The sequence below is a fragment of the Hetaerina americana genome, unplaced genomic scaffold (assembly GCF_022747635.1).
Source record: "Hetaerina americana unplaced genomic scaffold, ioHetAmer1.1.p SCAF_2, whole genome shotgun sequence".
Classification (NCBI taxonomy): domain Eukaryota; kingdom Metazoa; phylum Arthropoda; class Insecta; order Odonata; family Calopterygidae; genus Hetaerina; species Hetaerina americana.
The window spans coordinates 103,702,218-103,727,154 of record NW_027286763.1 but is presented as its reverse complement, the minus strand read 5'-3'; the positions used below and the strand labels follow the sequence as shown (position 1 = coordinate 103,727,154).

General features: G+C 36.0%; 1 protein-coding gene across 2 annotated transcripts; it reads left to right on the top strand.

Annotated features, from left to right (window-relative positions):
• The first annotated feature begins 3,051 nt into the window (after window positions 1–3,051).
• Window positions 3,052–24,823, top strand: LOC139688357 (uncharacterized). Of its 2 annotated transcripts, none has more exons than XM_071585886.1 (18): window positions 3,052–3,227; window positions 3,296–3,387; window positions 3,662–3,816; window positions 3,895–4,025; window positions 4,130–4,265; window positions 4,483–4,801; window positions 5,445–5,626; window positions 6,483–6,660; window positions 7,372–7,635; window positions 8,384–8,493; window positions 8,582–8,728; window positions 9,279–9,558; window positions 13,570–13,658; window positions 16,104–16,290; window positions 18,079–18,351; window positions 19,966–20,090; window positions 22,399–22,515; window positions 23,826–24,823. In XM_071585886.1, the coding sequence occupies exons 1-18, from the start codon at window positions 3,137–3,139 to the stop codon at window positions 23,998–24,000; spliced, it is 3,051 nt and encodes a 1,016-aa protein (XP_071441987.1). In that variant the 5' UTR covers window positions 3,052–3,136; the 3' UTR covers window positions 24,001–24,823. The 2 variants fall into 2 exon arrangements, with proteins under 2 accessions (XP_071441987.1, XP_071441986.1); XM_071585885.1 differs by having other exon boundaries at window positions 4,483–4,807.
• The last annotated feature ends 114 nt before the right edge of the window (window positions 24,824–24,937 follow it).

Here is a 24,937-nt window from a genome sequence, read left to right as displayed (position 1 = left end):
TAATTAGTCACTATGTAATGTTACCATGTCAATGACTGCAATGTAATGGAACATAGAATAGGAATGTTTTTCGCATTTTGAATAAAATAAATTCATTCAAGAAAGTGTTAAAGTTTCATTCTACTTCGAGAAAGCCTCCAGTCTGCGCCCATCGTTTTGCTTCCAATGACCATGTTTGCGCGACGTAAGTAACCACGCTCCAGATAAACGTTTTAACGTTACTTACCACTTTAACCATCTTGGTCCAAAATACTGCCAAGGCTGTTCGACCTGCTCTGGTTTTTGATCTCCTATTTTAACATCTTCCTCCTTCAAAACTTCAATAACCTTTGTTTTTTCACAATGATTCTCATCTCACACCTATCGCAATAATATTCTTATCTGCTCAGCAATCATGGCGATGATTATTATTTATGTGAGTCTTTAAATATTAAAAAATATTTTTCTTTAGTTATTATTCCTTCTTCGAGGCTCTATCTCTATTTCTCAAATGGTCTGTACGCTGAATAACTTCTTCCGTTTCTCCCTGTCTTCGGCATTTTCTTCGTGGGCACCCCTGACTGTCATATAATTTCTTACTCAATCCATTCAGGTCTCGTTCTCAGTTGTCCACATGGTCAAAAATCCAATATCGCATTTACTCGCACTAGGCATAGAGGTGTTTGGCTGAAGAAATCCAATGGAGACAGGAGAGGTGAATACAGTGCATTTTAATTGGCACTTGGCACTTCATGGGCCATTCACGCGATAAAAATCTTTAATCTACTTGCCATGAGGTTTTCCGGAGGTTTGACCTCTTAAATTCTGTCAAATTCTCTGTTTGGGCAACAAACTATGCTGTCGGATCTGATCTAGATACTATTGGGTTGCCGTTTTAGTGCCTTGCCCACTTGAACTATTTTGCCTAGTATTTGAAGTGGAATATTATTTTATTCCACATGCATGAAAATCGCAAGGGACTAACTGCGCTAATATTTACTCCCAAATTCGTCCACAGAATTTTGTATGGTAACTATGCACAAGCATTAACTGCCTCCATTTGGTTGTTGATGTAGGTGTTACCCTCCAGAATACGTTAACATGCTTCAAAACGATAGGAGGAGTACCCTTTTTACGGGGTATCGTCATTTTGAAGGTTGAGATAACGGAAAGAGAAGGTTTAATGAATATTATATGATTAAAGACACAGGAGTACATAATAGTTATAATTTACAATAAAAATTTCCTATATTTTTTATTTGATGATCGAAATTATAACTCACTTCATCCGTGATATACATTTGTACTTGTATTAAAAGGTTTCAGCCACCTGACATTTTCAGATACCTCATCACTATGAATTAAAATTATTTTTATGTGTTCAGAGATTTATATACTGCCAAAATATCCGTAATGCATATTCCAATAAAAATATTGTTGTAACTGATGTAATTGTATTATATTTCATAAGATTTTTGGAATCGGTATCAGGAATTATGTAGTAGAATCGCGCGCCTGATGTCATTGGCTTTTCTTCAATGCCAACCCTATTCCTAGTCCTAAAATTTTCGATTGCACGAGGCTCGATGAAAGAAGAATACACTTGGCTTTTCAACATTAAAAAAATATTTACCAACACCATGTTTAGCCACAGCTTACCGTCTTTAGGTTTGTTATGTGGAAAATGCAAGTGTATTCTTTCATCATGAAGGAATTGCACCATGTTATTAATTAAACTAAAATTAAACTTCATTGAAACTAATTCAAATTATATTAAAGCAGAAACTGTGGTCTTTATTTATGCATATGGATCGACAAATTCTTAATAAAACAGGCTACTCTTCAGTGTTAAATGTAAGTGCTCAATTGTTTTGATTCCTTTGCGTGATGTTCGAATCGATGTGTGGAGAAGAGGTTGCCAGTGGAGATGACCGATCGGAATTGTCAAGATGAATGCGGGGGCGGTAGCCAACCATAAAAGATAAAACGAAGGCTGGGAACACTACAAAAGATAATGCACGCGGCCTCTTCCCCTCACTTGGTGGTTGAAATGTGACCACGGGGATAAAACTTTATAGTTTTGCGGGAGAAATTGCCTTCAGAGTTATCTATTACATTATATAGTATAATAGTTAGGCATGGATTTAGGAATGATGTGATCAACACACAGTTTTCTAGGAGCAGATGCAGATTCGAATCACATTATAAGCGCTCTAGAAGTGTCGTATAAAATTTAAGAGAGTGAGAAAGGGATGGCTTATGAGAAAATGAAATTGATAAAAATTAACTGGAACCGTAAGAAGAAGCACCAGGAGGTGGTTAATAAAGTTTTGAGGGAGAAAAAGGGGACAGATACAGCAGAGGAAATATGTGAGTACCTCAAATAAGGGACGGAAAATACTGCGAAAGAAACGATGAATGAAACGATATATTATTAATTATAATTTTTCAAATTTTTTCCCATTAACACCATTGAAAAATAGAAAAAATATATTTTATATATTAGTAAGTATTAGTTATTCCTTTAGAATAATGGCTCTCAGCGGGCTGTTCCGATAAAAGTATTTATGCTTTCCAGCTTTTTGGAGGAAAAACACTTAAAAACGACGCCAATATATACGCCTGTATATAGTGAACATTTTAACGGAATGACCCACTGTTCTTTGGGAAATTCGACACATTTTCTACCGTTCCTAAAGAAAGGAAACTATGGGTTCGTTGATTTCGATAAAGGAAAGAAAATTACCGCTTATCGGCAGTCGACAAAAGTTAGTCTTTCCCCCCCTTCCACACCCCTCAGGGAACACCCATCTGTTTATTGTCTTTAAGTACTCATCTGCGTGGAAATAATTGAATAGATATAATGTGATAAATAATAGGAATATTATGGCGTTTCATAACAAAACGAATTGGTAACAATAATTAATTATTCTAGAATCTATTGTTATAACTGGAATACGTCGTCAAGAAGGGCATCCGAATTATCCGCCAATGAACTGTGGTGTAACAAATGACGGGGGATTAGGCGGAATTGTTTGGTGTGGCAGAATTACAGATGAGTGCCGTCTTGCGTGTGATCATGGATGTGAGGGCGTTTAATTTAATTCTGGGTGTAATGTTACTTAAGTGAGTTCGAATCGTTTCAAGTTATGAAAAAATGTTAAAGGAAATTTGTGATGACATCAAAACTGCTATTGAACTCGGTAGAACCGATATTATCAGAACTCTGCTTGAAGCTTGTGACAAGAGTAAGAAAAATGTTTTCTTTTTGATTGAATGAGTTATTTGGGTTACTAAACCATTTTAATCTTAACAGGTGAAGTGGAAAACGAATCTGGTTTAACCAAGGAAGGTGTTTTGAATAGGCCTCTTTTAGAAGATGGAACTTTTTTATACCTAGCGACTAAGGTAAATGTCATTATTCACTATAAAGTCATCTGCGTAAACGTTTCTCCCTTTGGAGATATCTAACCATATTCTGTTAGATATATATAGAATATTAGTTTTTGGTTGATCTTAAGTCCTAAAAACGGGAAGTGAGGAGTATTGATTGTATGATTTTCAAGAGAGGTTATAGTGTGATGCATTCACGAAATACTTGTGTACAATAATCAAGATATTGTTAATAATATTTTTAGATGTTATTGTAGAATGAATTATGATTAGTTAATTTTCTATTTAGCTAGATCAGGGTGACGTGGTGAGAACCCTTCTTTCCTGTGGTGCTGATCCTGGTGTTCAAAATGAAAATGGAGAAAACGCAATTGATATTATTTCCTCGGAAAATATGCGACGGATATATGTGGATGAACTTCTTAGGGCCACAGCGAGTTCAGAGTTGGTTCCAAAGATTTTATAGTTTTTTAAATCAGTTGTGTTTTACATTAATTTACAAACTCATGTTATCCGTTATAGAGTCGGGCGTGTGTGTCAGTTGAATGCTGCCGGTATTTGTATAAACTCACTGGACAGTGAAGATAGCAAGAACACACCTCTGCATTGGGCTGCTTGTTATGGTAATCGAGATATTGTCTCGTGCCTTATAGGTATGTTCTTTCGATGCCATATTGAAATTTCGTCTCACCCAAAGCGCCATCGAAGAAGCATTTGGATTGTAAATTTCACTAATTAATTTTAATTTTATCCGCAGATAGGGGTGCGGATACTAATGCAATGAATGCCTCTGGTGCTACACCCTTACATGATGCTGTCTCTCGTGGAGATGCTGACATCGTGGAGGAACTTCTTCAAACAGGAGCCAATCCTTTGATTCAGGCTTTGAAAGGGTAATAATATTGATTCTTAATGTTATCGATTATCACTAGGGCATTGGTGATTTAAGGAGTATTTTGTTCTCCCGGCATCACACTTGACTTCACTCTTTGTAACCTTTCTTCTATTAATTCAAGAAATTTTCTCCAGATACAAGTAGAGTATGCAGTATCAAGTGAAAAGGTGCATTAATTATATCTTACACAATGTTTCTATCCATTTTTCTCAAAGAAAATTTGCTGGCAAAACTCCTTTAGACCTAGCGGCTGGGAAACCTGATCTCATGGCCCTCATGGAGCGATTTACAGCTCATCTGGCGAATGGGCAAGGGTCCAATCATTCCTTAATGCAGAGTAAAAGGAGCACATCTGTCGATTCGTGTGGAAACGGACGAAGAGACATGCTGCAAGACTCTGTTGGTGCTCTGGTGCACAGTGCTGAAAGAAGGCTGTCACGGTCAATGTCACAGCATTACTCCCCACTGGGTCCTGGGTCAGCCCCTCCGTATACGTCACAGAACTCGCTTGAACTAAGCCCACGGATAGACCAGGTGATGGTCAGTGTTGTGAAATGTCCTAGTAGTAGTTTATGAGTGTATTTTGCTCAAATCTGGAGCATGATATGGTAGTAAGTCATGTGTATCAGTGTGTCCAAACGGCTGACCAAGGGGGATATAACAGTTATCCGACTCTTTTAGTCTTCCCATTGCATTCAAATCAATTATTGGGTATTTATGCCCACTGCCCATGCAGTGCGATTATTCTCACCACTGAGTATGTCGAAAAAAATGAATGAGTGTGCTCGGGACGTAATTTACCTTGGACCCTTAATTCATTATTTAATGACCCTATAATAAAGTATGAGGGTACTGCCCTCCTGTGTGCCATCACCAATTGGTCTGGTGATTGCTGCCTTTTGGTAATAAATAAATGGTTTTTCTTCATGTATAAACATTTTCTATATGCTGATCCTCTTTTAAATTTCATGCTAATGTATTGTTGAGGTTGCAAGTCGCGTTGTAAATTCCAGCGTTAAAAAAAATACCAGAAAATTAATGTGATTTAAAATTAGGTTTTCAACAAACCAAAGAAACATTCAGAAACATTCCCGTTGTGGTTTCATTGAATATTTTTATTTATTTTGGTTGATCAAATATAAAGTGAAATATTGGGTCTTTTTGAAATATTTTTCAGGTTATTGAGAACCTAGTCCGTACACACATGAGTACTCCGGTGAGGCCATTAGTGACACATGGCTGTTGTCATCTCCTCTGGCCCCAACCTCAGCGAATTGTTGAACTTGATGGAAATATGGACTTTTATCCTGGGAAGGAGCTTCATATTTCCATTCTCCAAGGGAATGTCTCCATGCATCGGTATTTGAAATTTAATGAATATATATATTTCTCTATAGTGATACCAGCCATTTTGATAATGTTCTAGTCAGGTTGTAACCCAATCATAGAAGTGGCTGTTTAAATAGAAGTATTCATTAAAAAGATTAATCTTGGACAAGCTCTGTGTATGGGTGAATGTAGTTTTGGTGCCATTTCAAAACTGCAAATATTCTGAAAATTAAGTTTAAAGGTTATCTTTTAGGAATAGGCCTTATGTGTCCTCCTTAATATCCTCTTACGTTTCTTCCATAATCATGAAAATATAGATGGTGGTCATAGCTCTTGATTTGTAGCATTTTCAATATTTTTACGTGCATATAATGAAATTTGAGACAGAAAAATACCCTCGTAATAGCTAAAACATACTATGCATCTTGGTGGACATATCAAATTCTGAATTGGATATATCTGGGAAGAAGATTGTAGGAGATATAAGATCTACATCATTTCATAGCAGAGTTATTGATTGTGCAGTTACTGCAACCAGTATTTCATGACAAAAACTAAATAGAAAAACAACGATTTAATTTGTGAGATTCTCTGCTTCTTTGTACACATTCCTCCTGATGTATGACAGTAATATTTTAGATTAATTCTTTGAAATGTGCACTAATAATTTCATTTATCCGAGTGAATATTAAGTTCAATTCAACAGTTTGCAGTAATCACATCAGCTCATGATATAATGTAGTTCGTGCAGTGTTTTCAATGAACTGTATTGGCCTGATAAAAGAAAAAGGTCTCTTTGGAAAGGAGATGATCAATGGCTAATTTTAATTATCGTTTTATTGCTTGGGTAACTTCTAATCTAGTCATTTGTTTCTTTATTTTTCAGTATTCTTGATGTGTGGGATGTCAGCCGGCCTTCTCTGTTAGCGCTGGGTCATGATGTTAAAATTGGGGATGTTCAACCTTCATGTGGACGGTGGACTCATTGTCAAGTTGAGTGCACAGTCAATGATGCTTTGTTTGCTACTTGTGATTCATACCAAATACATATAACATCGCAAAAGGTAATTATGACATGTATACGTAATAGATTTACCAATTGTTTAAAGCTTCTCCTTTTGAAATTTTCCTGGCTGATTCAGTGGAGTTATTGATTGCATTTTATTCTAAGCCAAAATATGTGCACTGTTAAATCAGTCTTATGCAGACAAAGATAATGTTAGGTTTTCTTAAGATTAACTGTATCTGGTATAATTTTGTGAAACTTTTTCATATTTAATAGAAACATCATGAACTTGTTTTTCACATAAAATTTATTGATAACAGCATTACCTGGGTGTCATGAAAGATGCAGATGTACAAAACCTAGGTTGTTTAATGTGAAATAAGTTTTATGTGGAAAACAAAGTCATGTTTAACGTTTGAAATATGAAGCCCTTTGAAAAATGAATGCACCTTGAATTTTCCAGCGCACAGTGTGCATTGAGTTATCACTGTGCACAGTGGTGACCCATTAACATTACTACTGTGTGCTAAAAAATTCAAGTCGGGATACTTTTTCGACTGGCTTTGTGTTGTGTTGCTTGTATGTCTTCTTGTAATTATCTGTATCTTTTGTTGAGTTATTAGATGAGGAGTTCTATTCAAAATAGATTACTATTGGTTTCTCTTTTAAAATTGTTCACATGATCAACTCCTGGCATGAGTTAATGCATTGCTCTTATTAAATAACACTCGTTAATTTGACTGATTTTGAAATTTTCATTATGATCAAGGTTCGCATGTCAGCATCCAGTCTTGCGGGCCTCCATTATGCAATATGCACGTTTGTTCAGCTCCTGAGGCTCTCACACCCTGGGGAGGGGTTGGAGCACAGTGTGGAGAGGGGTGGTGAGTTTGATCAATCCGTGGATGGTCAGGGGGAGGGTACAAGGGGGACAGTCTCTGGCCTCCAGTCCATGCTCATCCAAGACTGGCCGACTCTCAGGCACAGAGGGGTTCTCTTGGATATCTCTCCTCGTGGACGTATTCCAACAATGGTGAGCTATATATTTGGTAAAATCATTGAATTATTCTGCCAAAATGATGTTAAAGGAACTCTAGAGACTCTCCCACCAGAACAAAATGCTTAAAAATTATTAATGCAGAGTGGTGAAGATATTGGTGTTCTCTCATCTGCTCACTCATATTTCAAGTTTTCACCACTTACCATTATTGAGTAGTTTCACATCTATCATGAAAATTTAATAGGTTGCTTAAGTTAGTTCTACTTGCATCTTAATAATTTGGCTAAAATTGAAAGCAAATATTCTAAACTGTGGTCTTTTCAGACTTAAGAGTTTATTTTTCTTTTAATTATCAATTACCCTTGTTTCTTTCTTAGTATTCCACTACCAGACTCTATTACCTATTAAGGCTTTTAATTTTAATTTCTCTGCATCAAATATACGGTGACATTTGGAAAGTAATTGGTATGTTGTGTAGGAGTTTGGCAGCAATTAAGAGAATGTAAAAGGTTGTTTAAGTTATTTTTACTCTCATCTTGATAATTTGGCTGAAAATGGGAGTAAATATTTTTAAAAATGACTGTTTTCAGATTAAAAGAGCATATTTTTTGTTTTAATTACCTGTATCAACTACCTTTGTTTCTTCCTAAGTATTCCACACGCTAATACTTATCGAGTCTAATTTTAATTTTACTAAATCATATCTGTGGTGACATAGTAATCTGAATGTTGTGTTGAGTTTTGTGATATTTGTATTAATGAAGAGTACTTTTATTTTTAGGATTTCCTTTTCCACATGATTGACCTTTGGTCATCCATGAAGGTGAGTCACTTGCATTTGTATACAAGACTCCTGCCCAGCTCAGAGTGGCAGCTTTGTTATTCTAGGAGGTGAGTTCAAGTGATTTTAATGTATGCCAAATGATAAAATTTGCATCAATAGGTGGCAGCTGTCTGATTCATGTTTGTTTATTTTCAGTGAAATGGTTACAATTGATCGGTACTGTCAGGACCATTTTGTTGAACTCGTCCCTGTGTTAGAGGTTGACGGTCACCTTGGTTACGAAGACTTGTCCGATATGTGGCCCTCGTTCCAGGAGATACTCTCCACATTTCCAACTCTCAGGTGGTTATAAAAGCAAACTCGGCAGTGCTCTTGGTGCTCTCTCCATGGTTAGCTTACGTGTGTGATATTTTTAGATTTCAACATTCCCCTCTTGTCACTGTAAATTGCTTTGCTTCTGAAGATGCCGTAACACAGAGGGATGTTGAGCTTAAAAATGCTATGCACACGGCCTACAACAGTAGCCACCACAGCTCAAAACATTCATTCCCATGAGAGAAGTCTTTCTTCAAATATATCAATGCCAAGCTCTTTTTAATTTATTTTTATTTAAGCTTTCCATTTGAACAATTTTAGTTAATGTTATTTATTGTAGTTTCACGTCACATTTAAAGTGCATTAAAATGAAATTCAATTGTTTATTAAAGAAAGATATTCACAATATTTAAAATGCGCATAAAACCTTTGGATAATTTTTAATGGCCAGATCTCCATTTTACATAAGCCTTGTTTTTTACACATTTTTCAATGGTCCCTCAAAAAAATGTACCCCCGAGGTTTAAGAGAACAAAGTTATTGTATTATTTATGTGTATTTTTTTCATGCCATATAGGTATGTCCATGTTGGTCCAAAACTCAGCAGCTTGTTGTTCAGTCCCGCCCGAATGGCAAGTGTTGTCCACAATCATCAGTGCAGGGAAGACGGCTCTGTGCAAGATGGTGAGGAGGATGACTGTGAGAGCGTGGGTGCGGGGGGAGGCTTACAGGAGCTGTGGCACTTGCTCTCACTGCCTCACTCAGTCACCTTGATGATCTGCGGCAATGCCCTCCACTACAAGCCACGGTCGCCTGCACTTCCGCCTAATGTTGTTGTTGTTGAGTATGGCTTTCAGGTATGTTGGCATATATTTTTCCGGAAGGATAAGTTGTTATGTGCTCCAGAAGGTCACTTCCTATCCTTGGGTTTCCTTAGGTTTATACATGATAGGTTGATTCTTTGACTGTCATCCTAATGCTTTGTGAATTCCAAATATACAATGTAAATTTTAGAGTGGCAGTATAAATGGCAGTAATCCGCACAAATCCTTTAATATATCTATGAAGATGTTGACTATTTTTTTCTTTGAGACATGGAATATATAAAACAAAAGTTATTTGGTTTTCCAGGTAGAGAAAGCCTGAGTTAAACATTAAAATAGGAGGGCAGAAACTGAGCAGGTAGAACAGTTTACCTTTCTCGGAAGTGTTTTGGACCAACACGGTCAAAGTAATAGGGGCGTAAGGAGAAGAACTGCGCTAGGAAAAGAGGCTTCCACAAGGAGGAGGGAGTTGATGGCAGGGACGTTGAGTGAGGATATTAAAAAAAGACACGTGAAAACTTTGATATGGAGCGTAGCTATGTATGGCACGGAAACGTGGTCATTGAAGCAGGAGGATAGATGTAGATTGGAGGCTTTTGAAATGTGGGTGTGGAGAAGGATTGAGAAGGTGAAATGGACAGAGAAGAAAACAAATGAGGAAGTACTTGGTATGGTGGGCGAAGACAGGGGTTTGTTGGGAGAAATCCTATGGAGGCAAGAAAAGTGGATGAAGGGGGTATTGACCAGCAGTGGGATGTTGAAGACTGTGATAGAGGGGAGAATGTTAGGCAAACGAGGAAAGGGAAGGAACAGGATAGGGATGTTGAATGAGATGAAGGGAGGAAGAAAGTACTCAGAGATGAAGATGGACTTGATGTAGAGTAGGATTTTGGATTTTGTTAGGAGTCACAAAATATTTTTTTTAAATCGCCAATGCGTTAGGCAAAGAAGCTTTCACTAGGAGGAGGAAATTGTTGGCGAGGACATTGAGTAAGGAAGTTTAGAAAAGGCTTGTTAAAACTTTGATATGGAGTGTGGTTATGTACGGCATTGAAACGTGATCATTGAAGCAACACTACTCTTCTATTCACTATAGGGACTCTCCTTTCTAAAATGAGATTACTGCACCAATGTCACAGACATTTGTTTGGTCTGTATATGTCATAGAAAGTGATGTTAGAAAAAATGGGGAAGATTATGCAGCGGTCAACTCAAAATTTTCCTCAGGAAGGTTGAGCCTTTAACTATGTACATACTTGTGTATTGGTCGGCCTTCAAATGCAAGGTTTCAATGAATAAAATCAAGGATTTGTTACTACACTTGTTAGGGGTATTTATAGCAGGTTAAAAATATTTTATTTTAAATTAGAATTAAATTTCTACCAGTTTGCATTTTGAAATGTATCGCCATAACCACCATGTAATAACAACATCACAGTTGACTTTTCTTATCACAAAAACTGCAGCCACTACTGCTGTGTGCATGTTACAGTTCAGTGGTGAATGCAAATGATTTAAGCGATGCTCAAGGTACTAGTGGTGAATTTTGGAATGCACTCAAAATCTTGATCTTATCAATGATAATAGTCATTGCATAGAAAGAATAGTGGGTCGCGGTAGTCCAGTGGGTAGAGCGTTGGATTGCTGACCGGAGGGTCTCGGGTTCGATTCCCAGGCGAGGCACTCTGGGCACCTGCAGCTCCACCCAAGCTAAAGTGATTTTTCGGGTTCCAGGTCTTCCTGGGAAACCATAACCGGCACAGGGAAAGGAACTAGCCCCCCTACCCTGATGTGTGAATTTTCACACGCCGTTTAGGGCTTAGTACTGGGTGATCTCTACCATTATATACTAAACCGACCTTCGGGTTGATTACTGTGTATATGTATATGGAAAGAATCTAAGTAAAAATTTATTAATTTTACAACGAAATAACTACCATTTAAAGTATTGAACTATTATACCTCTTTGAGCCATTATTTCTTGAGAGTATGCACATTGCAAAAGTTTGATATTTATAATGACTGTGATCAACTTAGCAGCGTTAAATAATTATGAAAAAAACTAGGGCTGACTTATATTTGAGGTATATAAAAAGGTGATATTTTAAGTAACAATTTGGGGGTGAAGCTTACACAAGATCAATAGATGTATGATGGTAATTTGTTTCTAAATAAGGTTTATTAATAAGATGTATATGGTAGTTCAGTGGGTACAGTATTGAGTCACTGATTGAAAGGCCCAGGTTCAATTTCCGGGTATGCCTCCAGGCACCCTCAGCTTCACCCAAGCTGTGTTATTTTTCAAGTACCAGAACTTCACGGGAAACCATATGATGCAGAGGGACAGAAACTGGTCCATTTACTCTAATATATGAACTTTATACACCATTGGGCTCAGTACTAAGTGAGCTTTACCATCACCTATTAAACCAATCTGATAACAGATGGTTTACTGAAGTTTTCCCAGTCATGAATGTTTATTGGCCTGTTTGGTTATAACTGTTTGCTTGACTTTGCTTTTAATTTTATTGTACATATAAGTTTAAAGGGTTTTACATTTTACTATTGGTGACACTTTTAGAAAGAATTCAAATACCATCAAAGACGGAATTGCAGTCATGAGCCTAAACTGTTAATCCTCTTACTGATGGAAAATAAAATTGGAAAGGCCGAGGGGCTATGGCAATAAGTATTTATATAGCCTGTGATAACTTTCCTACATTTCTACATTATTATTGTAAACATGTGAATAGATGCTGTGAACTGTGCTAAGTATTTCATCTAACAGCATTTCATGCTATTTTAATAGAGGTTGTCGGGTACCAATTAATCAGGCAGGTTCTAATTTATTGGTGGATTGTGGACTTTGATGCATTTTGCTTCATTAGGTTGAATAATTAATGTGTTCATAATATGGGATAATGTGACTTGATATTTCTTCATAATACACCATATTATGTGGTGTACTGGATTAATTTGTGTTTCTTATACGTCGGAAAATATGGAATTAATATGCCTGAAAAAAACACAAGACACTTCCCAATTGTAGTGCAATGTATTGGAATGGATAAAAGACTCTTCTGTTTTCACCACCACAACACAATTCAAGAAATGTAGGGTAAAAAGCAGTCTTATAGCACCAATTTACACTGTAGAATGCATTTTTGGCTTTTAGTCTTCTGCTAAATGGCATTCTTGCTTTTGTTGAAAGAATCAGGAAGACTTTGCATTTCCACAGGAAAGAATATATTACTGTCGACTAGTTTTGCCTACGCTGTGGCATCATCTGGTCTGTGCAATGATGTGCCATTGGTGTTCCTGTGCCCAAATAGGAAATCCAGGAATGATCGATTTTGAGTTCCCTTTAAATACTGTGTATATAAAAATATATATATTCATGTTTAGGTTTCCTTTTTAATATAACATTTCAATGAAAAAAATCAAGTGTCGACTCATGTATGAGATAGTGATAGATGGTAGGTTAAAAAAGATGGTAGAATATCAATTTGACTAAAGTTTGCAAGTTATAGTTAATTCACTGGAATTAATTTGGCCAGGGTTAACTAGGGTCAACTATTACATGGGATATATAAGAGTTAAAAAAAGGATAAATTCGGGGATTTACCTATGCACGAGTAGATATGGTATTTGTACCTCCTCTACAATTCCCTTCATGTTAAACTCTCGTCTTTCTCTTCTCCACCTTCCTCTGAGTGCTAAGTATCCTCAGGGTCTGTTTAACTGAGTGTTGCAGCCCCAATGGTCCACTCAGATACAGTCTAGCCCACAGACTGAGGGTTGAGAGGGGTTTGGAACACCAAACCATGCTATTTGTAAAAAAATTGTATTCTTTACTTTTGGGATAACTTGTATCTGGGATTGTATTTGATTTCTTTTCCATGCATTTTGCTAATTCATTTTTTAAGTTGGCCCATCATATGTGTATTAATAAAACTTTTGTCGTGAAAATGTGTATCAATTTAGGAAGTTCATATATTCTAGATCACTATCACCTGATTTTTTTTATTTTTTATGGACGTCAAGGCAGACTATGACTTTCTTGATTGGAGCTCTAAATTTCAAAAGGAGGGAAATATGCCGCTTCTTTGTCCTGGAACTGCCAGTTGGAATAGGTAAGATCTCCTCCTCCATTTTACAGTTTAATGTGTTCACCTATGGTGATAAAAAAGTTGATTTTACCACCCATATGTATATGCTGGTCCAAGTAACCTGAGTAATTCATTGTCCAGCCACCCAGGATCAAGTTATCAAATATTGTACTGTCTGAAAGTGCTTTTGATGGGATTAAAATCAATTTGCAAAATGACCTTAGCACTCTAATGACGAGATAAAATCTCACTCCTTAGAAGCTAAGCTCCTAAGCTCACTCCTTGAGAACTGCTAGATTTATACACAGGAAAATTTTTCAGTAGTTGTAGTTTCCTGCTCATTCCATTTAATTGTTTATTCATTCAATTAAAATGCTGCTAGATATTTCTTCTTCTTGGAAAATTAAACCAAGTTAGCACAGAACAATGTGCATCCCTGTTTATGGAATGATAACTGAAGTAACATGTATGGCATATTGATTTATTTACATTTGATTATGATCTCAACAGAATCAGATAATCAGGATATTGGGGGAAACGATAGGAGTTCTGTAAGTCTGGAATAGTTGAGATAATTTATTTAAATTAATAAAACATCAAGGAAAGCATTAATAATAATAATAAACAATTTTTATTGCTCTGGGAGCAAAGTCCCTTGGAGCAGAATACATGTTACATGAGGTTTTGAAACCTATGGAGTGAAACAGGTTTACATAATGCATAGAATAAGGTAATTAAACCAGTCACAAAACACAATTTAACATCATTTGAACGAAACATAGAGTACAATACATACATACAAATACAAAGAACAATAGTTAAATATTTAGCCTGATAGAACAGTAATAGGTCATTTTGGTAGTGTGGTAGACAGATATTCAAACATTTTCCTGTTGAATTGGGATGTGTTCCTGGATAATTTTACTTTATTAGGCTAGCAGTTCCATAGTTTACAGGATGAAATATTGAATGACTTTTCATATATAGCCGTGCGGTATTTGGGAAGATGGAATGTTTTTGTAATGCGGGTTGATCTCTTTGTTGCAAGTGAATTGAATATCAAATTTTCATATAAATATGAAGGGGTTTTAGAATTCAGAACTTTAAATAATTGTGAGGCCTTTTGAAGCAGTCTCCTCTGTTCGAGTTTTAGCCAATTCAACATTTTATAGTAAGGAGTTACACGTTCATTAAAACGCATATTAAAGATGAATCGTAGACAAGAATTTTGGAGCCTTTGTAATTTAAGCATTGGAAAGAAGCCATGCACCAATGAGCCAAAGCTTGTAGGTCGTTAAAAAATATCTTAATAGACAAAATGATTAAGAAGGTTTTCAAATTTGGCCGTCTGATTTGAATACTTATTAGCATTGGGATATATTGTGCCATGTGTGAATATTATATTCTGAACCCTTGGTAGAAGATGGCTCTGTTATACACAGGAACAAAATAATTATGTTGCAAACAAATTCTATCAGAGTGCAAGGAATTTATTAAAAAATCAGGAAATTATAAGTTCGTAGTAGTAGTAGTAGTAGTTTTGAGGGGAGGCGACCGACAGCTAAGGTCATTTGCGCCATAGGGGAAGGACAGGAAAGGATGAAGGGTGGAGAGAAACCCGGCGTCGGCATTAGCCTACTCTTTGCGAAAGGCGCCAAGGGGTCCGCGGCTTAACGTCCCATCCGACGGACGGCGTACTCACTCAAAGTGCCCTCCACAAAGCACCTCAAGTAGGGATCGAGATACCTCTGAAAAATATTCAACACCGCCGGGATTTGAACCCGCGCCCTCAGGGTGGGAAGCCAGTACGTTAGCCTCCGCACCATCTCGATCCCCAATTATAAGTTCTTATTTCCATCCCCATTCCACTAAAATATAATTTAGATCGACGGAAGATGTTTCATTGAAGGTGGATACTTCATATTTTGTGATATTTTTCTCTTGCTTTAGAAATGATCATTTTCAGACTGCAACACACTTTTTTTTTTCCTACACAGGTAATTCTTTTCTGTTATTCACTCAGAATATTTTTGTAGAACTGATAATTAGTGTATATTCATTGTAATGCTCAGGAAGTAAGTCTGATCTAAAGTTGGCTTCTTCCGTTGACTGGAGAGTATCGATTTTGTATTCACAAATAATATTTCAATGAAATTTTATGTAGCTGACGACATATTAGTTGCACCTGTGTCACTAATCAACAAAAATTTCAATATAATTAGTGTAATGTAACTGTTAGATGACCTGGCCTATTTTAATACTCCCTCTTGAGTTCATTTCATGACATTTATACGCATACAGAGACACATGTCGACTCTATTCAGGAACAACAAATCTTAGTGAAGGAAAATGAGTGTAGATGTTTTTCTTACTGGTTCACTCCCATGATGTGTAATGTACTTGTTTATGGTTTTCAATGTTTTTTTATCTCTGTTCAAAGGTGAGCAATTATTTCATTTTGATTTGCAGTTTCGCTGGTTGTCCAGAAGCATCTATTTGTAATGTTTACCGTGCTGTCCAGGCTTCTAAAGAGCTCAACTCATTGGGTGTTGTTGTGGCTCATTGGTCTGGCTCTTTCCACCTGACCCCACATCCATTTGCGTGGCCTGGGTTTGTCATGACTGCTGGATTGTCATGGAACCCTGCCACTCATTGGGTAAGAAGATAACTGATGTAGTTGCACGTGTAGTGAAAAAAAAAAAAAAATGAAGTGGTAATTGAATTTTTAGCCTTGGTTATCATAGTTCTCCAATTGTTTGATCTCTTGCATTTAGTTCCTATGGCATTTATGATTTCATTTTCCATCTAGCACATCAGTCTGTGTGAAACATTTAAAATTTCTTTAATAATAACCCGAAATTGCATTTGAAAGGGTATATGTGCTTTTATTGTAAAATCACGAATGGTTCTTTTTATGAGATGCACTGATAAAAGCTTTATAATTGATGAGCTGATAAAAGCTTCATAAATGAGATTGAGGCACAGTTAAAATCAGTGCTTGATTTAATTTTCCATGAAATACCCTCGTGAAATATTTTTGTAACTCTTTAAATTGGAAACATTTTACATGAAATTATGTCATTATGATGAAGCTTTTAAGTGTGGTGTTAGTTAATAAAAATAATAATAATGTAATAAGCACTCAATAGTTGTTTGCTTGAACCAAATTAATTTTCCCTAGTGGGTCAAAAGTTGAATGTTGAAATTTTTAACAATATTGATGACTGGCTCACCACAGAGGAAGCTATTTGTTGAACAATATTCAACTTTAATCACTGCATTAGACTACCACTCTGAGGTTTATAACGTGTGTGTAATGCAAGTTTGAGATTCAAAAATGATGTGATTCCAGTGAAATTATTTTATCCTTCCTACCAAGCATGCTGCATTGAATATATTTACAATTAATTTGGAAATTTTTTTTCGGAAGTACCATCAAGAAAATATGGAGCCTCTATTGCATTTGAGTGTCTCAAAATCTTGTTATTATCAAAATGTGTAATAAAGGCAACCATTTTCTATGTCTGATAAAGTGAGAAATATTTGGTAATAAGTATTTTACTGGGCAAATCGGCTTGTGTCTAATCGAGCAAGTTATATTTGTATATCCTCCACTCATGAGATGCAGGCTGATTTTTTCTTGAAACGCAAATATTATTAAGCTGGCAAAACCAATAGAAAGAACAGTCTTGCCTTTGACCAAACTCATATCACTCAAAGAGTTGCATAATGGATGGAGATCCCGCTAAAGAGAACCTCATGCCCAGCCTTAGAAATATTTTTGAATCACCAAAGAGCTATGGAGAACTGATCACATGTTGATGGAGTAAAAGGAAGGGGGAGTCATCTGACAGGAGAGTGGAACTGTCGAAACTTTGTCAGGTTTTGAATCACATGACTTGAGCAGGAGGATTAATTATTTATCTACTGATTCTTAGAAACCATTTAAATTTGAGAAATTATTCCTGAGTGAAATGATCACTTTCTTAAACATTAGAGATTACCAAACCACATGATTCCTTCCCTTATTAAAAATTAAGAAAATTTTGACTTGAGGGCTATGAATGGACCTTTAAATACTGTTAGTTATATTCATTAAATGTACTCATTAGTAAATATCTAGATATATTAATTTTCAATTAACCTACGCCACTTGAGTACACTATATTCCCTTAACAGTCATTAAATCCCTCATTTATGCTCTTTTGTGTGGTTGTTATTTTTTCTGCTCGATGTGTCACAGAGTAGAATCTTGATTCTGTGTAACATCAGGGGACCATCAATGTCAGAGATGCATAAAATCGAGATTATTTTCTATTATGATAAATGAGCCATGGTTTCCACACACAATATGTGTATCATATAAAATTTGCGAATTAGGAAATTGTTTTGTCACATTTTTTTTAGCGAGCGATTCATTTATTTCTTTTCTTCCACTCCCAAGGATTACCTGCATAATTCGTTGGCAGATCTCTTGGATGCCCATGTTTTTCGGGATTCATCGCATGTCGTTGGCCGAACCGTGGTTGAATTGGGGCACATCGAGACGTATGTGGTTCGGGTGGGACGAGGTCAACCGGCTGGAGATGTGTCAGACTTGCCACCGAAAGAGGGAGAAGGCAGCAATGGAGGCAGCGGAGGGAATTCTACATTGTACCGTCTCTTGACGGACCCTGATGGCGTTGATCTGGAGAATCTAACTGTGGATTTATTTGGGGTAAGTGACCTCTTGTTTGCTTACCATCTGATTAAAAATGCAAAAGAGTTGTTATTGATGAGAATGAGGAACCGTGAGGAGCAAGGCAAATTTATTTGAAGGCATGGAGTATATCATTTGAAATGCAGGCATCTGAAATTTTGGGATGAAAGTAATTGAAAACAAGATATTATTTAATGCTATGTTACTTTGATTTGCAAGATGAACTTAGAGAACAAATGCCTCAAGAATGACTATTGTCATTAATATCAAACAAAATTAACAATGGCATAATTTTTCAATGGAACATGTTGTCTCTGATGCCATGGCAATGCTGCCAACCCAGTGTCAATTTCAAAATTTTGTGCAGTTTAGCATATTTTTCATAGTCATGGTCATGAAAAATTTAAAAAATTAAGTTTTTATTGGCATCATGTTAAAAACATAATTGAGAAAGGCAATTGGAAAACACCTCAAATTATTTATCCCTAGAAAATATGATGGAAGTAAATAATAAAATGAGTCCTGGCAACTGTGCGTTTTTGTACCTTGACAGCTAAGAAGGCTAGAAGCCCCATGTGGTTGTCAGCCAAAGTTAGTGAAATGGTTATAATCACCACTTTGCACATTGCAGAATCATTATATGTATCAACCCAAAGGTCAGTTTGTTAGGTGATGATAGAGTTCACCCAGTACTAAGCCTGACAGCATGTGAAAATCACTAGTCTGCATATTATTGAAACAGGGTCCCAAGTTTGAAAATTTTTTCTCCCGAGAAAGGAGTTTCTCTCAAGCGGGGAGAATCTCCCAGCATGAATCCGCAACTTGCAAAATAACTTTTTATCACATCGATCCAGAGAGTATCCATAGTTTCTAGAAGAGAAAATGCATACTCTGATAGTAATTTGTCAATTCTTTCTGAAATGTTATGTACATGTGAGATTAATTTCCATGTTTTAGGAGTCATTGGATGATAGCAATTATCTATGAAGAATTTTAGTTATTTCTCAAAAACTTTTTATTGGATTACCAAATCCCTGAGTTACCCACTGCAGTGTTTTGCTGTTGTGTCTATCTTCAGCCTGTTAGTTTGTTTACAATCATAGAATTACCAATTTTTGTGAAAAATAATTATAATTTATGTGCCAAGCAGTAAGTATAGGTATTGTTAACTTTTGCAAACGAACTGCAATCATAATCTATAATTCGCAATAGTTTTAATGCAGATCATCAACATCATACTATTATATTTGTAATTTAAAGTTTTATGTTCACTGATATGAATGAATTTTATTTTGAATTTTCTTTCTTCTGTTAAAAGCATTGCTTAGATGTATTCATATAAATCTGTGCATTCAATTTGGATGCATGAACTTAATTTTAAGGTCATAAGGCATAGTACAGGGTTAGTTATAATACGGAATTGTCCTTCCTGTTAAATTTGTACATATCTTTTATGGTGCTTATGAATGCCTAAGGAATTCTGTAAATAAAATGGGGCAACAATCTATTTTATGGCTATGTGGATAATAAATGGCAACTTCTTTTAAGCATTATGAATAAATTAAGATTGGAATTGTTGTTCTGAAAGGATTGATGTTTACATTTTGAGCAAGCATTTATTTTTTTTCACAGAGGGTAACCAAACAGATAAAGAAATGCCAGAATAACCTGTTCCGTGCTAAGCTTGGTTGTTCCTTTGCTGAAATGATTATTCAGGAACTTCAACTGGCTGCTGATCTGATGCTAACTGCTTGCAGGTAAGTTTGTCCCTCACTTTCTGGATTCACTAACTCAAAAATGCATATCTGTAGCATTGACCGACAATGAGAGAGGTTATGCTATTGAATATCCTTTCTGAAGAGAACTTCCGTGTTTGTGTTCAAGTTCACTTAATTTGAAATAATGTGTGATTTGAAGCTATGGGCAGTCCTTGACTGATTTAATAGGATGCCACATACTTTTAAGCATTGATTATTCATGATATGTCTACAATGAAATTGAAATTTGAAAGGGTTTACTGATCTTCTGGCCCAGCAGTGGATTTGGAAAACAATTATTGAGGGAGCCATTTTCATATGCAAGTTATAATAATTTTATAATAACCTCTTTCCTCATAATAAATTTGAAAGTCATGTTAAATGTGAAACTATTCGAAATGATTTGGAGACCAAAACACACCGTACAGAGGATACAGGGTACAGCGATTAAATCCAGACCAATGAAACTTTTGTTTAAAAGTAAATTTATTTTTAAAAATACAAATGAAAATCCTTTTGTGTACAAGTAGTGGTATCTGTCAAGAGCAGTATCATTACTCAATGTAACCCCCTTCAGCTGCAATTGCCGCCTCCAATCTTGTCCTAAATTGATCGCACGCACTCTTTAAAACAGCACTGTCCATATTCGCGAATGCTGCTATGATAGAGGTGCATAGAGATGCATTATTAGGGTACCTCGTCTTATTGGTAACTCTTCTGACTACGCTGCGAACATAATAGTCGAGGGTGTTCAAGTCCGGGCTATTCGGGGGCCAGAAATCCTTTGACCAGAACATGTCAATGTTATCTGAGAGTTTTGGACTAAATGACTCGTATGAGCTGGTGCACCGTCTTGTTGAAAGACATATTGTCTCCCCAAGGTGACAGTAACTTTAATGGAGTCATCTGCTATTTAATTTCAAAGGGTAAATATCATACTAGGCCCAATCCCTCTGTATCCAGCAAAGTGCATTTTAATTCCCTTGAGCGAATGACTCCATGAAAGTCCCTCAGATCAATAATTCCATCTCTCATGGTAAACAAAGTACTCAACAGTAAGTAGTATGATTGTGTTGTTCAATGCATGATACATTCCTCTCTGTATAGTGTGCATTTTTGCTTTTTGCACTCAGAAACTTAAGTGTTTCATAACAAGTTAAAATAAGAATAACCACGTGGTATAAAAAGAGAGGTTGTCATGCACTATTGCATTTAAACTTGAAGTCTTGAATTATGCTTCTGAACATGGAGACAGGGCAGCTGAAAGGTATTTTAACCCACCTCCAATTGAGGAACTGGCTTTCCACCCAGAGGGCCTGGGTTCAAATCCCGGAGGCGGCATATATTTTTCAGTGGTGTCCCGATTCCTACTTGAGGTGCTTTGTGGAGAGCAATTTGGGTGAGTACGCTGCCTGTTGGGTGGGATGTTATAAATTTTGGTGAACCCCTTGGTGTATTTTGTTAAGAATAGGCTGACGCCAACACCGCACTTCATCCCTAAAAACTACAATTCCAATTGAGGAGATGATACAAGAATGGAGAAATCAGGAAATTGATTTGGTGAACACAGATAGGAATAAAAAAAATCTTTACGTTCATGTGCTCCTAAATGGCCAAACCTGGGGGAACATGCCTAACTGGATAAAACACAGGAAGAATGGGATTACTGATTCAACAGAAATTTTAATTAGTGGGGAAAATTAATGATATTTATATCATTGATATCTATTGTTGATTTTTCGAAGATCACATTATGGTGTGAAGGATTCACAAAGAGAAATGGTCTCTGCATGCATACTAGAAATACAATAGCAAAAAAACTGCCCCTTGCATACAAATGAAAGGCTATATAGTTCCTCCATGATAATAACTGCATATATTATTTTAGCAGCAATGATGACAAATTTCTAAAAGTAATTCTACAATGAATAAACATTTACATATTTTTTCATTTATTTTAATATAACAACTATATTTTCTTCCTTCAAAGTGTTAACATTCAAATACTTTTGAGTTTGATCCGAGAAATTTTCATTAATTCTAACCTGAAAAACCAAAGAACATCTTAAACACAGGCCAGTGCATCTTTTGAGCTGGGAAATACTGCAGTTCTTTCTCCTCCCATTAAAAGTAGGGGGACTTTGCTGTGGTCTAACAATTAAAATTCAACATTTAAAAAAAGGTTGAAAGTTGATAATTTATCAAATACTGTAATAGGTGATAATTACCTTTTTTACTGTACACAAAGAATTATATGCATATCTGACATTTTTGCTCCTTTTTAACATTTGAATGGAAATATTTTCAGGATTGGTCGCACTTTGGTAGGTGTTGGCATCAATCCTAATAGCAACATGGGGCTTTCTGTAATCAACCTTGGCATCAGCAACCTGCCACCCACATTCCGCACAGATATTGCCAATAAGTAAGTATTATTAGACCTACATTGACGCACCATCTGTTCTTGCTGACTTGTAGCTATATATTTCACTAAAGTTGAAAATCAAGAATCATATCACTTTAGTGGTTCCTTGCCAGGAGCACAATTAGTCATAGAGGTTTATGTTAAGGCTATTAACTGCTTATTTTGTATGGTAAATAGAGGGTATGACTGTTAAGAGATAATTGTCTGTATTTATGAGAAAGATGAACTCATATAATGCATATGCATTAATAACTATTCTCGGGAAACAGGAGGAGAACATTTATTTAAATGCAACAATTTCAGAGTGTAAAAATCATTCGCCTTGACTGGGATTCGAACCCAGATCCCTTAATATCCGGTCGAGTGCTTTAGCCACTTAAGCTACCGAGGCGTTTATTTATTTCAATGTTCGGATGCATTATAAATGGTCTCTGTCCATGTCTAGATTATGTCTAATTGTACATTTCACTGAAGTGAAAAGTCTAAATTCCTAGTACTTCAAATTATGAATATCTTGATTGTTTTGAATTGTAAGGCTAATCTAGATTGTGATCTTTGTTGTCAACCAGTCAGTTATGAGAAACATGTTAATTTATTAGGGAAAGAAGACCTGTTTGTGGGTTTACAGAAACTTTTCTAATGGGTATATAAATCATAGATTATCTCACTTATCCCATGGGAGTATATTCTGGGAGCATTTAATTCAAGCTAATAGAATCTTTGGTGCCAAAAGTAAGCGAGCAGTAATCAGCCTCATTCTTGCTGGTGATACTGCTCATGTTTCCAGGGGAACCTCGTCTTTCAGGCTAAGAACCTGTTTTTAACCTCCCATGTTTATTCATATTTTAATTTTTTTTGTTTAGAGACCTCCCAGTTATTTCTCTATTAATATATGTACCGTGAACTTTTAAATTCGTTTAGTATTTTGCATTGTCAAAGAGGGCCTCTATACTCCACGGCTTAAATGTCTCCAGTTTTTAAAACTTACCAGGGTTTTGAGCTTAACAAATGAAATATTTTTGTCAATAAAATATGATATGACAAGACAGAATTCTCGTATTATAAAGTTTGCCTTTCCAATGAATGTGTCACCATTGGTGAAAAATTATGATATTTGTGGTTTTTTGTTTTTTTATTACAAGTTATGTCCTATCCTGTAATTTGATATTCCATATCCTATGACTCATAAACAATTACAACTCTTTTTGTAAATGAAGTCTGCTCATTGGTAAAATAATTACATTTTTGATACTGTATAGATTCCTTCAGTTGATTTCAGAAATAACGTTGCCATGATTCTACATTTCCAGGCTCTTGGCCCACATTGAGCAGTACCGTGGCACCTGGCTTCAGAGGCATTTGCCAGCTGGCCTTCAGGGTTCGCTACTCCTATTGACCAGTGCACTGAGAAGATTTGTGCCTCATGACTCAAATCTGAGCGAACAATCGGCTGTATCTCATCCGATGTCTCCCCAGTCGTATTAGTACCTTGTGATTAATTTAATCTAATTTGCAAATTCATTTTTATGTGAATTTATATGGAATAAGTTTGAGATTTTCAATATTTGAAAAAAAAAGAAATGTTTTGTTTGGTCCGTTGTTATCGACATTAGTGCACCTAATTCCAGTTTATCGTAATGTTGAAATTTGTGAATATTAATTGGAAATATGTTACCAAAAGTGAAAAGATTTTTTAAAAAAGCCTGTATGAAGTTATAAAATTTTGTTTATCCTGGAGTGAAGATGTGGGTGACTTACCACTGTGCTTTCCATTAGATAGGTTAGCTGTTTCAGGTTCTAAAAGCAGGCTGTGTATGAGCTGATTGTGATGCTGTATGAAATTGTGTTCTGCCCCATGGGTGATACTAAATTTTATGTTCCACTTTGGCATTTAAAAGTTAGGAACTTGTTTTACTTTTATTCTCAATGACGACGTCAGGAAATGTATTGTCCGTGGGGAGCATTTATTATGCTTAATCTTCATAGGTTGCTTTTATAAGGAGTTTGATGAGCATGTAGTACACATGAGGACTTGAAGGTCCTCACCTCTGGCCTGAAAGAAATCTTACGAGGTGTAAAACATTTAAGAGTGTACATTTTATACTTTATACTGAAAATAGATACCAGATGAGAATGCTTACCGGATGCACAGCAATAAAAATAATTGAAAAGTAATAAATATACTGCATCACTCATGCATTTTAGTGTATTTTGTTGTACCTATTGATTTATTCAATACATATGTGATTATATGAATATATTGATTCCTAACAGTATGAGCAGCAGTAATGCCCAATAAAGAAAATTGTTTAAATAAATAGCAAATTACTTACATTATTAATAAGCGTTCCCATTCTCCTGAGGTGAACCGTAATTAATGCTTGTAATGGGAGTATATTGAGCTGGATTCCCCTGAATTCTG

Excerpts from the sequence above, each read along its gene's own strand:
- LOC139688357 (XM_071585885.1), top strand. The coding sequence starts at position 3,137 with ATGTTAAAGGAAATTTGTGATGACATCAAAACTGCTATTGAACTCGGT. Across the intron at positions 3,228-3,295 it reads GCTTGAAGCTTGTGACAAGA|GTGAAGTGGAAAACGAATCT; the intron begins GTAAGAAAAATG and ends TAATCTTAACAG. Across the intron at positions 9,559-13,569 it reads TTGTTGAGTATGGCTTTCAG|GCAGACTATGACTTTCTTGA; the intron begins GTATGTTGGCAT and ends ATGGACGTCAAG.